The sequence below is a fragment of the Manacus candei genome, unplaced genomic scaffold (genome assembly GCF_025592945.1).
Source record: "Manacus candei isolate 608988 ecotype Guabito, Panama unplaced genomic scaffold, ASM2559294v1 h1tg000071l, whole genome shotgun sequence".
Lineage (NCBI taxonomy): Eukaryota > Metazoa > Chordata > Aves > Passeriformes > Pipridae > Manacus > Manacus candei.
In genome coordinates, this window is record NW_026138119.1 from 3121109 (window position 1) to 3136839 (window position 15731).

Genomic DNA, 15731 nt, shown 5'->3' on the forward strand with positions numbered 1-15731 from the left:
GGGCCCAGCTGGCAAAATTCACTTGTAATGCAAAAATATGGATTGGGGACAAATAAAACAAGGGTCTGAAAAGGAGAGCAAGAGCTCAAAGAGGAAGGCAATGCATGTGGGAAGGCATGGACACAAGGAAAGCCAGGCAGCAGCGAGGGCTCCGGGTGCTGTCCGAGCACATCGCGGTGGGGACCCACTGCCCCGCTGTTGTGACAGAGCACTTGGCTTCTCCTTGACACCCTGAGAAGGATGAGCCTGAGCCACCAGTGAGGGCACAGTGTCCTGCTGAGGGCTGAGCAGTGAGCTGCCTCTGCAGAGCTCTCCCGGATCTGTCAGCTGGAAAATCAGCTCTCCTGAGTAAACGGACACCGGGAGTTACGTTTCTCCCTCCTCTGCCAGACTCCCCGGGGGATGGGGAGCTTCACCAGACAACCATTTCCCTCCAATGTTCACCGGGTTCCAGGCAGGGAAAGCCCGGAGCAGTGCCCTGTGAGGAGTGCCAGCAGGGATGGGATGCAGTCCAGAGGGTACCAGCAGGGTCTGAGCTTCCAGGACACACCACGGAAAGGGAGCCCAGCCCCAAACACAGCACATTCCTCAGCCCCCTCGAGCTCTCTGTGCTCTCTAAACCTCTCTGATCTTAATTTGCCTTTGTTCTCACAGCACTTTGCAAAATACATTATTTAATCACGACCCAGCCTCCGATCACTTGGAAGGTGTCATCATGTTCCCAACCAGAGGGGAAATGTTCTTTCTACTGTTTCACTGTAGAAAATAACCTTGCAAATGCTCACGTTGACAGACATGACCTAAGACAGACGCTCAGGCAGACACACAATTTGATTCTCTTGCTGAAGCAACCAGGGAAAATATAAGAGTAAACAGATTTCATAAACCCTGATAACACGGAAAAAAAATTCCCAGCTTCATTCACCAGCAGCAGAACCACTACATGAAATACTCTTGGAACAGCAGAGCTGTAATACTGGAGCTCTCTCACAAGGCACAAGCATGCAGCCTGGAGGCGAAAGATGCCCAATTTTCCCTGCTCACGGAAGACAGAGAGACAGACAGAATTGTTTTCCAGCCATTCCCAAAGCGGGAAGCTCAGGCACAGCACCAGCCCTCCAGCCGAGCAGGGACAGGGGACGTACGGCACCGCCGCGACACACGGCAACTTCTCCACCGCATCTCCATCCCACTGAGGACTGATCGGGAAAGGAGGGAAGCGCAGGAGCCTTCCGGGACTCGCACCCGTTGTCCCGCTGCTTTTGCAGCAGCAGCGAGGGAAACTTTGCATCCCTTTGGCTGCAGGGACGGGCGGGCACCTGGATCGCCCACAGCCCGGAACGAGGGATGGCTAAACCACAGGAGAGGAAAGGAAGAGGGAGAGGGACAGGTACTCTCCGCACGGCCATCCCCATCTCCTGCCAGCACCCCCTGTCCCCGCACCGCCCCATCCCCGCTCCTGCACGACCCCCGGGGGGCACTTGCAGCGCTGCCCCCCATTACCCCGAGGGGCGGCGATCCTGCCCCTCCCCGGGGCGCCGCTCTCTGCAGCGCGGGGGCTCCTGCAGGGGGGGAGCCGGACGGCCGCGGGGGTCCCCGGGGGGGCATCGGGGCAAGGAGGGATGTGGCAGCGCGGGGGACACCCAGGCGAGGAGGGGACTGGGCGGCGGCGGGGAGCGGGGCGCTGCCGCCGCGGGAGGCAGGGATAGGTGCCCCGAGATGCAGGGATGCTCCGGAAGGCTGGGATGCTCCGGGAGGTCGGGATCCTCCGGGCACCCGGGATGCTCCGGCAGGCAGGGATGCTCCGGGAGGCAGGGATGCTCCGGGCAGCCCTCCCCGTCCCCCGCCGCCCCCCGGCACTTACTCCCGTGCTGCGGTCCAAGGTGCCGCCCGTGGCCGCCGTGAGTTTGGTGGTGTTGAGCCCCACGAGGGAGGGCAGCGTCTGCGACATCCAGTTGGTGATCATGGCCATGGTGCTGAGGACGACTCCAATCTTGAGTAAAGGCACAGACATGTCTGCGGGGGGGGGCGGCAGGCACCCTTCATTCTGCACCGGCGCCGGGCTCCATGCCGCTGGGTTCGGGCTGCGCCAGCCGCCCGGCCGCCGCCGCCGCTCGCCGCCGGCCCATCGTCCTCCGCCGCCCCGCCGCCGCCCTGCCCGGCGCTGCCGATGGTGCTGCCGGTGCCGCTGCGAGCGCTGCCGGTGCCGGTGCGGAGCGGGGCTGCCTCCCCTGCGCCCGCCGCCGCCGCCGGGCGCGCCCCGACCGGAGCGAGCGGCTGCAGGAGGCGGGTCGGGGGTGGGACGGGACGGGGAGGGGCGCGGGGAGGGAGCGCCCAGCCGGCCGGGGAGACTGCGGGTGGGAGGTGGAGGGGGGGACAGGGGGAGAGGGAGGGGAGAAGGGATTTGGGGAGGGGAGAAGGGAAGCAGGGATTTGGGGGAGGGATAGGGATTTTTGTCGGGAGGGAGGTTTGGGGAAAGGGGAGCGGAGGGAAGGAGGGGTGAAAAGATTTGGGGAGAAAAGATTAGAGGAAGGGGGAGCGGAGGGAAGGAGGGGTGAAAAGATTTGCGGAGAAGACGTTGGGAGAAGAGGTTTGTGAAGAAAAGGTTTGGGGAGGGGGGAGTGGAGGGAAAGAGGGGAAAAAAGGGTTTGGGGAGGAGAGGTTGGGAGAAGAGGTTGGGGAAGAAAAGGTTTGGGGAGGGGGGAGTGGAGGGAAAGAGGGGAAAAAAAGGGCTTGGGGAGAAAAAATTTAGGGAGAAAAGGTTTAGGAAAAGGGGAGCGGAGGGAAGCAGGGAAGAAAAATATGTGGAGAAAAGATATGGGAAGAAAAGATATGGAGAAAAAAGATATGGGAAACAGGGAAAGAACTGGGGAGAGGGGGAGAGATTTGAAGAGAGTCAGAAAGGCTTGGGGAAGGGAGAGAAAGATTTGGGGAGAGGGCAAAAGATTTGGGGGAAGGGGGAGAAACTGGGGGAAAGGAGAGAAGATTTGAGGGGACGGAAGAGAACTGGGGAGGAGGTGGAGGAGGTTTGGGGAGGGAGCGGAGCGGGGAAGGGGGGCGGCTCCCCCTCTGCGGCGCTGCCGCTCCCTCTGCCGGCTGCGGGCCGCGCTGCGGGGCCGGGGGCGCTCGGGGGTCGCGGGGACCGCAGCGGAGAAGCGCCGTGCAGGGGACAAAGGGGAGCTGCTGCCAGCCAGGGGAGCCGGCCGGGGCTGCTGCCAGCCCTCAAGCGCTCCTTGAGAACTCCCCGCACAATCCCGCGGGCTGTGCGACCTCTGCGGGGCACCTGGTGCTGCCCAGCCCTGTCAGAGCATCCTCCGCGTCCCCGCTCGCCCCCTCGCCGCGTTCTGTCGCGACAGCGCTCCGTCAGCGCGAAGGATAAACCGAAAGGTCCCGGTAGACCTGCCTACCCTGTTCCTGCCCCACGCTGCTCCTGTCTCATTCCCAGTGCGGGAATTCCCTGCCGAGGAACCCCACGGGCTGCAAACATCAACCAACACCACTGGCCAGCCTGGCATATCATGGGCAGCGAGATGGGGCTTGGTCACAACTCAGGTTTCCTGAAGGCATTTGCAGAACTGGCCTGGTGACCTCAGAACCAAAGTCTCCCACAAACAGAGCTCTGCAGTTCCTTGCACATCCTCCCCTAAGTGAACCTTTGAAACACCCTGTGCAAAGCAAAATTCTGAAATTAATCTGCTGTCCCTCTCCAGAGGATAGAGGTGACACCCATCACTCCACTGGTACAGCACCAGCCCTGGCATGCTGGAATAGCCACCGCTGCCCTCTTGCAGGAGACCCTGAATGTTCCAGCCACCACTGAGCTGATCTGTCCCACCTTAGCAGGACCTTGTCCCTCACTGGGAACATGGCCCTTGGTGTGGGATCACCCCAGCACTGCCGGTCTGGGCAAAGGGAGCAGCACCAGCCACAGCCCAGTGGAGCTGTTTCTGCAGGGAGAGCTGTGGAGCTCCTGTAACACACTGAAATAAAGCACATTTAGCAAGTCCACCAGGTGGAGAAAAAGAGATGAGTTAGAGCAGGAGAGCTGCTGCCAGGTCGGATCCTGTCCCTCCCAGCAGCAGCAGAATCAGGCTCTGGCAGCTGGAATGCCGTTCCCTTCCCTCACTTCCCAGCAGCATTCACTTCACTCTGCCCCTTCCTCCTGCTCAGCTCTAGCCCAGGTAAGTCAGCCAGCTGCTGAAATCAGTAGGGAAACTGTCCTGCCCTCTGAACCACACACTGTCCTGCTTCGGGCTTCCAAAAGGGATAAACTGGTTCCACCCTGTGGAATCAGCTTCACCCAGCCCAGGTGAGGCATCAGCAACCCTTCCATGGCAAAACTGCTGCCAGGGGTGTGGGGTGGTACCTGAGGGGCTCTGCAGCAAGGAGGTGCTTCAGGCTGTGGTTATAGGAACAGGTTCATTAGGCAAAAGCCTTGGATGGCTTCCAGCTTTTAGAAGGAATCACAGCTCCCTGCTCTGCTCCAGTGCTGCTCTAACAGGTGCTTCTGCTGTGCTCAGCACTGTGGCAGCTGAGGCTCTGATTGCTTATCTGATTTCATATCATATAAAACACTTGAGTGCTACACTTAAATCATCTTAACGTTCATTTTGCAACTGAGTCAGTAAGTAAAGTTTATCCCTCATATTTGTCTACTCCAGGAACATACAAGGGAATTAGACCTATAGATACTCCAATGTGTAAAATGGTATTCAGCGTGATAAGGATCATTCCACAAAGCCTCATTTCCCACCAGTGCACATTCATATGCCTTTCAAACGCTTTGCAAGGATTAAAACTTACTCAGATGGGGACAGCAAAGCACGGAGAGAGGAGCAGCAGCCACAAGTCCCTGCTGAGGAGGTGGCCCATTCCTGGGAACCTTTTCCCAGGGTTTGTGCAGGTGGTGGGAGGCAGAACTGCTCTGTTTCCCTGGAGCAGACTTCATTTCTTTCTCTTGCTCTCAGTGTTTACGACAGAGCCAAACCCAGCAGTTTTGGGGGAGGTTTTTCTGTTGCTGCTAAGATAAAAGGAGTTAAGGCAGGGACATCAAGATGTTCTTCCACACCTTTTCAGACAGTTCAGTGACTTAATGCATTAACAATCTGTGCTGGGAGCAGGATGGTCCTGAGCCTGTAGGGTATAACCTGGGGTGAAGAGAGACACAACCCTCCCCCAAGTCATGGCCATGCAAGCTGAATCCACATCAGCTGCTCCAAAGCAGAGACCTGACAAAAAAAAAGAGGGTCCCAGAAATGCTGCTGTTTCCCTTTTTTAGGGATGGAGGGTTATGCAGAGGGTGGTGGTCGCAGCTGTGCATGGACATGCTGCAGATCATGGGCATCAAGGAGGAAAATGACTGTTTTCATCTCAGTGCCTGAAGTAGCTGATGTGCAAACATGGAAACTCTTCCCTACCCAAACAATTTCCCTTGTTTTAGAAGCCCAGCATGGCAACAGAATGAAAATACTGACATAAAATTCCAATAAACTTGATGTGGGAGACCTGATGTTGCCTTTAGTCCTGCTAGAGCACATCAGCAGAAACACTGGTGAAATCAAGGAGGAGGAGACTCAGGTGACTCTTTTTGACCTGATGGTATTCACTGGATATGGACCTGGAAAAGCAACTTTCCATTGCAGAAATTCCTGCAGTACCAGTTCTGCTGAACTGGTTGAGCTCACCTTTCTCCTGTTTACTTTGGGTTTTTGCACAAGGAATTGCCTCAAAAAAACCCATTTTGTTGTCGCTGTTTTTCTTGTCCTGATGCACTCGCTGCAGCTGCCCTCCCCACGAGAGCAGGGGGTGCAGGGCTGCCCAAAAAATTAGGGGGTCCAAGGCTGCCCCCTCCGTGCCTCTCCTGCTGCAAGCAGGGAGCAAACAGCAGGAAAAGATGAACTGTTTAGGGAACAAAAGATGCTTTTTGCATGCATGAATTCCGAGCAGAGAAAGAGGAGGAATGACAGATAAAAGCAAAGAATAGGGTCTTCCAAAATAGCTACTTAGTGGAAAATTCCGCTGCTGGGAAGTGATAATGCAAAATGTGCCTGTCAGCCTGGAGGGGACCTGCAAGGGTCAAGGTGTGCAAAGAGGGACAGTTCCTGTGTGTGAGCGTGCAGGACACGGCGGTCACTGTCTCCCTCTCCTGGCTGGTTTGGAGAAGAGGTGCTGAAGTTCCTGTTGCTCCCAAGTTTTGGTGAGGATCGTGTCAACGCACCCCAACCCGAGAATTCCAGTTGGCTGCACGGCGAGAGGACGGGAGCTGCTCGAAAACACACGCACCTGTATTTTAACAGCCTCAGATCTTGCCGGTGCTCCAAACTGGCTCAGTAAACGCTGGAGGATCTCAACTAACACCCGAGGAAGGTGAGTCCAGCTGGGCTGGTTGCCCAGTGGAGGGGCTGGCAGCTCCTGTCCTGGGAGCACAGGACTCAGGAATTTGGCCAGGCACTCCAGCCTGTCCGAGGATTGCTCCGTGGTGTGTGGGACAGCCCCTACTCCTGCTCTTTCCAGCTCCTCCTCTCTGTACTGGAGACCTGTGAGGTGTCCCAGGCACTCTGGGCAGGAAATGTGGGAAATGTCTGTCCTTTCTGGAAAGACCTGGTTGTGTAACTTCAAGGATCCTCCTCAGATACTTAGATTGGACTAAGTGATTTTCCTCCCTCCTACAGTTGATGGAGGGGCTCTGAACTGGCCTCTTGGAGGGTTTGCTGCCTCCACTGACTCTTTGCATCCCTCATGGGGCCCTGACTCATCCCAGGCTGCCCCACTGCCAGGTGCTGCTGCACCCAAAGGAGTGTGGATGTGTGGAGACAGGCGAGTTGAGGGGTGGAGAGGAGCACTCCTGTCACATATGGATGGGACAGCATTCCAAAAACCAGGCTGTGGGGATGCTGAGCAGCTCTCTTGGGGCAGGTCCCTGCAGTGGGGTTAAGGCTGAGGATAAGAAGGTCCCAGCCCAGCCTTCTCAGCAGGCTCAGGGCTCTAAGCCCAGCCCAGAACTGCACTGGGGACTCACTGTGTCCCTCTGCTTTCTGCCCAGCACCACAGAGTTGCAGAGAGAAAGGCCTGGACTCTGCCCTGGACAGAAAGATGACGTTTCTCACCCCCTCCCAACTTAGTAAACTTTCACTCCCTTCCCTTGCATTCCTCATTCCCCAGAGGTACCTGAAATCCCTCCAGCCTGAGAAGAGGCAGTGGGAGGCAGTGTGGGCACCCACATCCTCATTAGGGAACACACAATTTGTACCCCCATCACCTCTGGGGCACAGGACGACCCTCTCTTGCATTTGCCATGGGGCATCTGTCCCTCAGCAGGTCACAACTGCCACAGCAAGAAATGGTACCAATTTTCCCAGATTTTTTGGTCTGACTTCAAAACTTCCTTGTTTTCTCTCTGGGGTTTTTTTGTCACTGTTGTGCTACCATCACTCCCACAAGCCTCAGTCCTGGGCCCTGTAACAACAAAGAGCAAGCTCTTCCCCTCCTCACGGGAAGGGTATGGATGGACAGACAGGGAAAGCAAAGGAAGGAAAGAAAACAGCAATTTAAGACCTCAAAGTGCTTTGGAAAGAGTGAGCACGATAATGTGGATCAGTGCCAGCCCCTGGTGGGACTTTGTGTGGAACCTGTGCCTGGTCCTGTGCCTCACTCCAGGAGCAGCCACATTTTGGGATCGGGCAGCCCGATGTGCTCTGGAAAGTCAGCTCCCAGCTCCAGACACTGGGATTGCCCCCGCATGCAAAACACTCCCAGACCTTCCCTTTCCTTACCCACACACGGGGAGAAACGCTCTGCAGGAGAGAGAACACGCTCCCTGTGCCACTCTGGAAGTGACAAACCCCTTCACAGGGCTTCACGTGGCTAAATCTGTGTCAGGCTAAAGCTGCTCTTGACATTAAGCCCCTGATCCACCAGCAGGTGCCAAGACAAGTCAGAGCCTCTGGGCCAGCATGGGTTCTGATTACTTGGATGTTGTGGCTGGGGAGGATGAATTTTTTGGCACGTTCCCCTGGGTCAGGCACACGCCTCCAGTCAGAAGGTGACTTCACAGTGAAAACTTGCTGGAAACACAGCATTGCTCCTGGGCCCAGGGCTGACACTGCTCCTGTCCCACTGTTTTCTTTCCAGGATAGGCAGGGCGGGCTGGGAGCCAGAACCCGAGTCCTGAGCAGAGAAAAAGCTTCCCGGGGCCAAGACCCAGGATAAAGCCAGTCCAGAGGCTGGGACCAGGGCTCCTGGGCTCAGCTCAAAGGGAGCAGCAACAACCAATAGCTACAGTTTACAAAAGAAGGAAAATCAGGATTTTTAGACACACTTTCCCCCCCAGCTGGGATTTGCTGGTGCTAAGACACATCTCAGGCTCTGTATTTCACTTTCCCCAAGTGCATCTTCCCCTGCCTGACTGACTCAACCTCTCAGGTCTCCCAAAGAGCCTGGCTGAGGTATCCACAGGCAACAAACCCCAGAGGGACACTCCTTGGGTGTCCCTGTCCCTGCCTTGTTCCCTTTTGTTTGTAGCTTCATCACAGCAGAGCAAAGGCAACACTTATCACTCATAACTCCAGAATTAGGTTCTTCCACTGTCAGCACAGTTTGCAGCCTTCACCTGATTCACTCTGAGAGTAATTAGTTTTGTATTACTTTACGTATGATGCTAATACTGATTACAAGGCCTGATAACTTGAGTAATAAATACAACCCAGGGCTGAAAATTACCTTTCTTTTTTATTGGTTAAAGCTGAAGTTAGTGAAACGAGACACAAATTGGTTTATGAGACGAGGCAGCTGCCTCCTGTTACGGGCTGCAGATTTGCAGCTTAATCCTACCAGTTTCCATGTGTCTCCCTGACAGGGGGAGGAAGAGCCTGGGCATCAAATTGGGCACTGGGAAGTTCTCCATGGACAGAAGGGAGCCAGCATGGCTGGGCTGGGCACTGCTGAGCATGGGCAGCGTGTCCCTGGCACCTCTCCCTTCCCCTGAAAACAGCCCCAAGAGGGGCCTGATGTGCTTTTAGGAAAATCAATGGCAAAATTATTATTTTTAGGTCTTTTTTTTTTTTTTTTTCTAGTGCAGAAGCCCTAAATGTTTAATATCTGCCTGCTCCAGGAAGGTCTTCCTTCCTGTGTGGTTCCGATGATTACCGGGGGGGGGGGTGGATGTTGGAGCGCCGGCTACTGCTCTGCTCCTGAGAAACTTTGGGGAATGCCAAGAGGTTTTCACTGTGATCTCCCAGCTCGAGGAATGACTAAAGGACAGGTCAGACAGACAGGCAAGAAGCTGGCACCCCAGACCCCCTCTGTACCACCCCTGGCTGTACCACAGCATCCCAAACCTCTGCCCCTCCGGCAGCGCCGTCTCTCTGCACGTGACAAGTGGATCCTTAGAGAGCACAAATTGGCTCAGCTCCTTCATGGACACCAGGAGAGCTGCCCTGGGTCTCTCCGAGGAAAAGACAAGGAGAGGAAGCACCATGCTTTTCCCAGGAAGCCCCTGCAAAGGGCTGTGTACACAGCAGAGGGAGGGGGCTGCACCCCAGGCTGCCCAGAGCACCTTTGCCCCCCGTCCCAGCCCCTGCACCCTGAATCCAGCCGTTCAACCCAGCCAAAATAGGTCATTCCAGGTTTTGATTGCTGACCTGGGGAGAGCCAAGGCAAGGCACAAAACAACTCAGGAGACCTTTGGCAGCTAAAAGAAATTCCAGTGCAAGTCTCACTCTGGGGCTCCTGACACCCTCCAGCCCTGCCCTCTGGGGGCACGTGGGGGACTGAGGGGCAGGCAGGGACTTCTACAAAGGACTGGGGGGTGTAGGGGCAGTTCTGCCCTTATTTCACACAGGTAGAACTACCACCCACCTTAGATAGGTCTCCAAGCCCCTACCAAACTGGGGGTGCAGCCCACAGCATGTGCATCACCCATGTGCTCCCAGCCTGGCACAAGCATCCTTCCTCCCATCTGGGGGGACTGCCAGAGGATGCTGCAGCATCAATACCTTGGTGACAACTCCCTTCCCTCCAACAAGAAGAGCTTTCCCAGCCCCCTACTGGAAGGACAGCCCTGTGCTCACCCCCTCCAGCCCCATTTAAGAGCCAGACCTCTCCCCATTCCTTCCTTTCTTGTGCACTGGCCTGTCAGTGTCACTGCAGAGAGGGACAGGAGGGGACAGCAGTACCTTCTGCATCATCAGGGAAAGCTGCTTAAATCAGCAGCCTCTCTCCCCTGAACCTCCATCCTTCCTCCCCCAGCACGGGATCTCTGTAGGGGACAGCAGAGACTCCCCCACGTGTGATGGAGATGTGAACCCGGCACCAAATTAACCGTGGAAGACACTGAGCTGGGCGGTGCCTGGGCTGAAAGGCATATTTGGGGATTGCATCTGGCAGCTGTGCTACAGAAATGAGATGCTGAAACTCTGAAAGGGCTCTGCAGTGCCAGGCGAGTCAGCAGGCACGAGGGTGGGAGAGCTCTGCACAGCCTGGCAGGACGTGGATACCTGCCCAGGTAGGCACTGCAGAGCAGAAACCAGCCCCAGCGAGGCAGCTCAGCAAAGCCAGGCTTTAGCAGGGGCTGAAACCTCCTGCCACGGGCCGGGAGGTAACTCTGCCAAGTTCCCTGCAGCCCCCAGCCCCACAGTTCAGTGCAGGTTTGGTTCCCCATCCCCACCCTGGTTTAAAGTTGGTCGAAAAGTTGAAGTAAAATAAAGCAGGAAAAGGGAAAAGCAGCCAGGCACAGAAGCATCCTTTTGGTCCTCGAAAAAACCCACCAGAGCAGAGCAATGGGGCTGGAAAGGCCAATTAGGGGGTGACAACCCCTGGGGAGGGGGCACCACCCAGGTCCCCAGGCCATGGGCTCATCGCATGGGGCTGGGCAGGAGGGGAGGCTGGAGGGGCAACGAGGCCAGGACAGCCCTGCCACGCTGCTTTGCCACGATGCCACTGCAGCTGCTGGCTGGCTGTGCCCTGAGCTGGGCCAGGAGTGTGGCCAGCAGCCCGTGGTGCTGGTGGCCCAGCGATGCTGGTGGTCCTGGCTTTGTCCAGCGCGGCGCATGCGCACGGCCCGAGCATCCCTCACACAATGGGCTTCTCCTGGGCGCTCACTTGCAGCTCTGCTGCCTTCCCACCCCTCCTCAGCCACACAGCTTTGGGATTGCTTTGCTTTCCTTCCCCTTCCCTCCCCCCCTCTAAAATTACAACCTTCTCATCCCTTCTCTGGAGGGCTCCAGATTAAAGGCAGCTCTTTGCTTTAGCCATTCCTTTCCTGGGGGCAGCAGAAATACTCTGAGGGTGCAAAGGCAAAAGGCTTCAGCTACTCAAACTTCAGCAGTAGGGCAGTGACAGGAGAGAGCATTGTCAGCAGGAGAAAGAGAAAAATAATCTCCATAAAGCAGCCAGGATGAGAGCCCAGCTGCTAATTGCTCCTACACTAAGAAGCCTCCATTCCCCTCCTATTTATAGCTTCTTTTTCTTTCTTTTTTTGCTTCCAGGCAGCACCACAATTAACCCCACAATCTAGAGCATCCTCTTGTAATTACTTTTTTTCCTTTCCTCAGTGACGGGGGAAAATAACAAAAGACAATCACCCTGCCTGCCTCTCCCCAGTTAGCTTAAAGAAGTCAAATGGAGTTTAAATTCCACTTGCAAGAAATGTCTTTTGGGTGCCTCCTCTTCTCTCCCCCAGCCCCGCTACTCAGACTGTCCAGGGGCTGGGACGGTAAAGAACAACATTAAAATCCAGGGGGAAAAAAAAAAAGGTGGAGTGGGGAGAGGGGGATAAATAAACTGCTCCTCTCTCCCACAAGGCTGTCACAGATGGAAACATCAAGGGACATTTAAATGTCACCTAAAATCAGCAAAGCTACCCCCACATGAGGAGTAGGGTGGGGACAAGGAGGGACTGACACCCTGCACCGGAGTCTCGTCCCCGTGGGGACCCGGGACGGGCAGCTCTGAACTTGGCCGAGCCCGAGCCCGGGGCGGGGGTCCCGCAGCCCCCTCCCTGTTCCCCCAGCCCTTCCCGGGAACTTTCCCCGTGGGTGGGTGGGGTGGGGGGTCCCCCACACCCCTCGGGGGGGGGGTGGCCACGCCGGGGCTGCCCCTTCTCTCTCCATCTCTGGGGGTCCGGTATCCCGAGCCCCCCACCCTGTGCCCCCAGCCCCGGCTCCCCCCCAGCGCGGAGGGTCCCCCGGCACCGCGGGCTGGGCACAGGTGACGCCCGGGGATGGGGGGGGCACGGAGGTGCAGCATCCTATCCCAGTTTTCTTTTGTGCTCTCGAGGTTTAACAGAAAATGGCGTTGGGGAGAAAGGGAGAGGAGGAGGGGGTGTGGGAGAAGGAAGAGATGAACCTACTTGGGTGAGTTCTGTGCCCATCAGGATGAGGAAGCAGAGGGTCAGGAGCTTGCTTGCCGGTTGCATCTCTCGCACCCCGTTCTAGGCACCTCGCATACAGATCACCTCCGGGCGAGCCTCCCTGCGCCGTCCCCGAGCCTCGCTGCCTCCTCACTCCTTTATTCTTATTAATATTTTAATTAAAGAGAAAAAAAAAAAGGAAAAAAAAAAGACAACAAAATGCAATTTAAAAAAAAAAAATCAGCCTGATTTTGCGGGCGGCTCTCAGCACCCTCGGGAAGCGATGCCAGAAATCTGCTCAGCAGAGCCTTCACTTTGCATATTTATTGGGATCCCAGTTTGTCTCCTCTGCTCTCGGTGCTGGCTCTCTGGTAATTTATTTAATTTTTTTTTTTTTTTTTAATGGCTCCCTTGCTCCAAAGACATTTGCGAAGGGAAATTCAACGGAGCACGCAATGATTATCTCTGCTATTGCCAAAAGTTTGCCTTGAAAAGGGGGGTGATGGGGAGAGGACAAGGATTTAAAAAAAAAAAAAAAAAAAAAAAGAAGAAAGGAATTGGTAGGGCTGGCTACTAGCAGGGGATGGCTGTGGAACAGGATGTGACATCAAGTAAGGCGGGGGAAATTTAACTAAACACGGCAAAGGGAGAGGGGGAAAAGCAGCCGCGGCAGCGCGGGGTGATGGTGCGGCGGCCCCGCGGGGAGCAGGGCTGGAACAGGGGGGTTAACCCCCCTCCTGGACCCCCTCCTGGCCCCCCTTCTCAATGCCATCCCTCCCCACCCCCGATCCCCGGCGGTACCTGGGAACAGGGAGGGGTGCACGGGGATCTCACACCCTCCCCCAGAGCACCGACCCGCGAGCAAAGGGCTCCCGGACCGAGCCCCCCAGGAAGGCTCCGAGCTGCATCCTCTGCCAGGCTCCGAGCTAAATTAAGTCAAGGCAGGGGGAGGACGTAACTGCTTTTGCTCTGCAGGGCATCCTCACCTGCATCCCCTCCCAGCCCCCTGCCAAGGTCCTGCTGGTGCAGCAGGGGCTGCAGGCAGTGCCCACTCACACATTCCCCTCCCCACGGTCCGTGGGGACTGTTTCCCCCCCATTTCTCTCTCTCTCACACACACCCTGAATGCTTTTTGAACCAGTTTTCCCAGGACCTCATAAATACTATTCATTCCTTTAGTACCTGGTGATGCAGATGAACAGCAACACAGCAAGGTTCCAGAGGTGAGAGATGTAGTCAGATCATCTCTTAGGGATTATTGAATAATTTAATAGGAATCACTTGCCACAGGTCCACAATTAGCAGAGGCTCCCACTAGAGGATTTTCCCCTTTAGCTGCTCATTGCAAAAGGATTTTTTTATCCTGGAGTCCTTGTTACCGGAGCAGGAGATGGGATCTCTGTAGGGATTAGCTGATGCAGGGCCCTTTCCCAGTCCTGGAATTGTGGAGCACAGAATCCAGGAAATTTGCAGCACTGTGACTGAGCCTCAGTGGGAACAAACAGCTGAGAACAAACTGGAAAAAGCTTTCTGTGCATTTCCATCAGCAAATGTCCAAGGGAAGGTTGTCCCAGTCCCCCTAAGATGTTTTAACAGCTTCAGACAGCTCTTCTCTAGGAGGGAAATCATCACATTCGTTTAAAGTGAGCTTAGGAAAAGGCAGCCCAGGGAGCAGCCAGGGGAAGGCTGGCATGTCTGACTATCCCACAGAGATCTATCTGGGAGATACTTCCCTCAGCACCTCCCTTTAAGGTCGATGCTTTATAGCCCATGAAAGCTGAAGATCTTTAAAAAGCATTAAGCTCCTCTTGACTTTATCAAGAGCAGCACAACGAGGCCAAAAGCGTCAGTGGCATGACAGGGTTTGAACACATCCTCCCCTGGCACCTCAGAAGGTGTTTCATTACCCTGGGCATCACCTTCCCCCAGCAGGGCTCACAGTGGGATAAAAAAAAAAATCCCAAAATTCAAAGGAGGGAGGAGGACTGGTGAGTTACACGTGGTTGGATTTCTCTGTGGGTGCACTGTTTAAAGTGCCTTCAAAAACCACCTGAGCAGCTCCTGATTAACCCTGGCAGCGCGTGGTTGATGCAGCTCAGGATGCTCCATGTGAGGGCCCAGGTGCAGCTGGAGCTCACAGGGCTTAAAATAGACTTGAGAGATGCAGAAGCCCAGCAGTGAGAGCTTCTTTCACACAAAAATTTTCAACTAGATCAGCTTCACCTTAGCTTGCTGCAATCATGGAGGGTGACTTGGTTTGGGTGTTTTAGACCTCAGAAGAAAAGAACTCCCCCCTTGTTTTACACAGATAAGGCTCTGAAATGGATTTTTTCCAAGACACCACCAGCATGTTCCCAAGGGAAATCTCTTTGCTCCCTCTCCTTTGGTTTTATACCCACCCAGTTTCATTGATCTTTATGGTAATAGTCATGGCTTGCACTTGGGTAAAGGGCAAAAGCAGCAGCTCTGCATTTTGTTGTAATTTATTCCTCTTTTGAAGTATTTCTGAATTAATATCAATAACCTTGTTATTGAACATGAGCTCCAGAATGTGAGGCCCTGTATGGTCCTTCCTCTGGGAAAGAGCCCTGTCCCACAGAGCTCCCAGGACATAAATCAAAGAAACCAAGAGAAATAAAAGGAAAAACGTTGCCCAGTGGGAACACAACGCAGACCTTTTGATTCCCACAGCGTCTTACCCAGACTTTGAAAAATGCCTCTTTAGAAATTTGGAAAGGATTCGGGGTCTGGAGAACCTGCCCGTGGAGTGGGACTAAAGATGATCCGGCTCTTTCACCAGCACAAGGACGGGCTGAGGGGAGGCTGCCAAGGGGAAGGTTTCTCTATATGAAGGCTCTTCCATCTGCCAAAAAAAAGTCAAAGCAAGAGTCCACAGTTTGGAGTAGAAATAGGGCCTGGTTTCTTTCCTCAGGGGAAGATAATCAGACTGTGAAACAACCCAGCTGAAGGCTCGGTGCCCTCTCCATCGCTTGACACAGTTAAATCAGAGCCAAGAGCCTTTCCCAAGGATGCTCCTCCAGAAATTACAGGAGAGCTGCTCTCCATGAAACTCTTGCTGTGTGATGCAGGAGAGGAGATAAAAACACACCTGGCTTCTCTTCTTGATTTATAGGATGCGATTTAGGCCAGCACTTTGCTTTCCAGATCACACTGTTCTCTAGGGCGGGAGGACACAGAGTTGGACAGAAGGGGATGGCAGGGGTTGGCAGGGGTTGGCAGGCAGCCCCTTCCTCTGTGCTGGGAGCTGCAGGAATCTGCAGAGCCTTCCCATCTCTCCCCTGCTCATCACTCTTGTGCCATCAGCGAGGTCAGATGCACCTTGTCCCCTCCTGGGACCACTGGCTCGTCCGACACTTTGATGGTG

The 15731-nt window shown here is 55.1% G+C and overlaps 1 protein-coding gene across 2 annotated transcripts in view; it reads right to left on the bottom strand.

Annotated features, from left to right (window-relative positions):
• Positions 1-12950, bottom strand: part of OLFM1 (olfactomedin 1) — a 32038-nt gene extending 19088 nt beyond the window's left edge. The window contains exon 1 of one of the 2 annotated variants that reach the window (XM_051807665.1): positions 12347-12950. In XM_051807665.1, the coding sequence (XP_051663625.1) occupies positions 12347-12412 (66 nt within the window). In that variant the 5' untranslated portion in view covers positions 12413-12950. Of the gene's footprint in view, positions 1-1864; positions 2313-12346 lie in introns of those variants that run through there. The other variant, XM_051807664.1, reaches the window with a different exon arrangement.
• Between the last annotated feature and the right edge of the window lie 2781 nt (positions 12951-15731).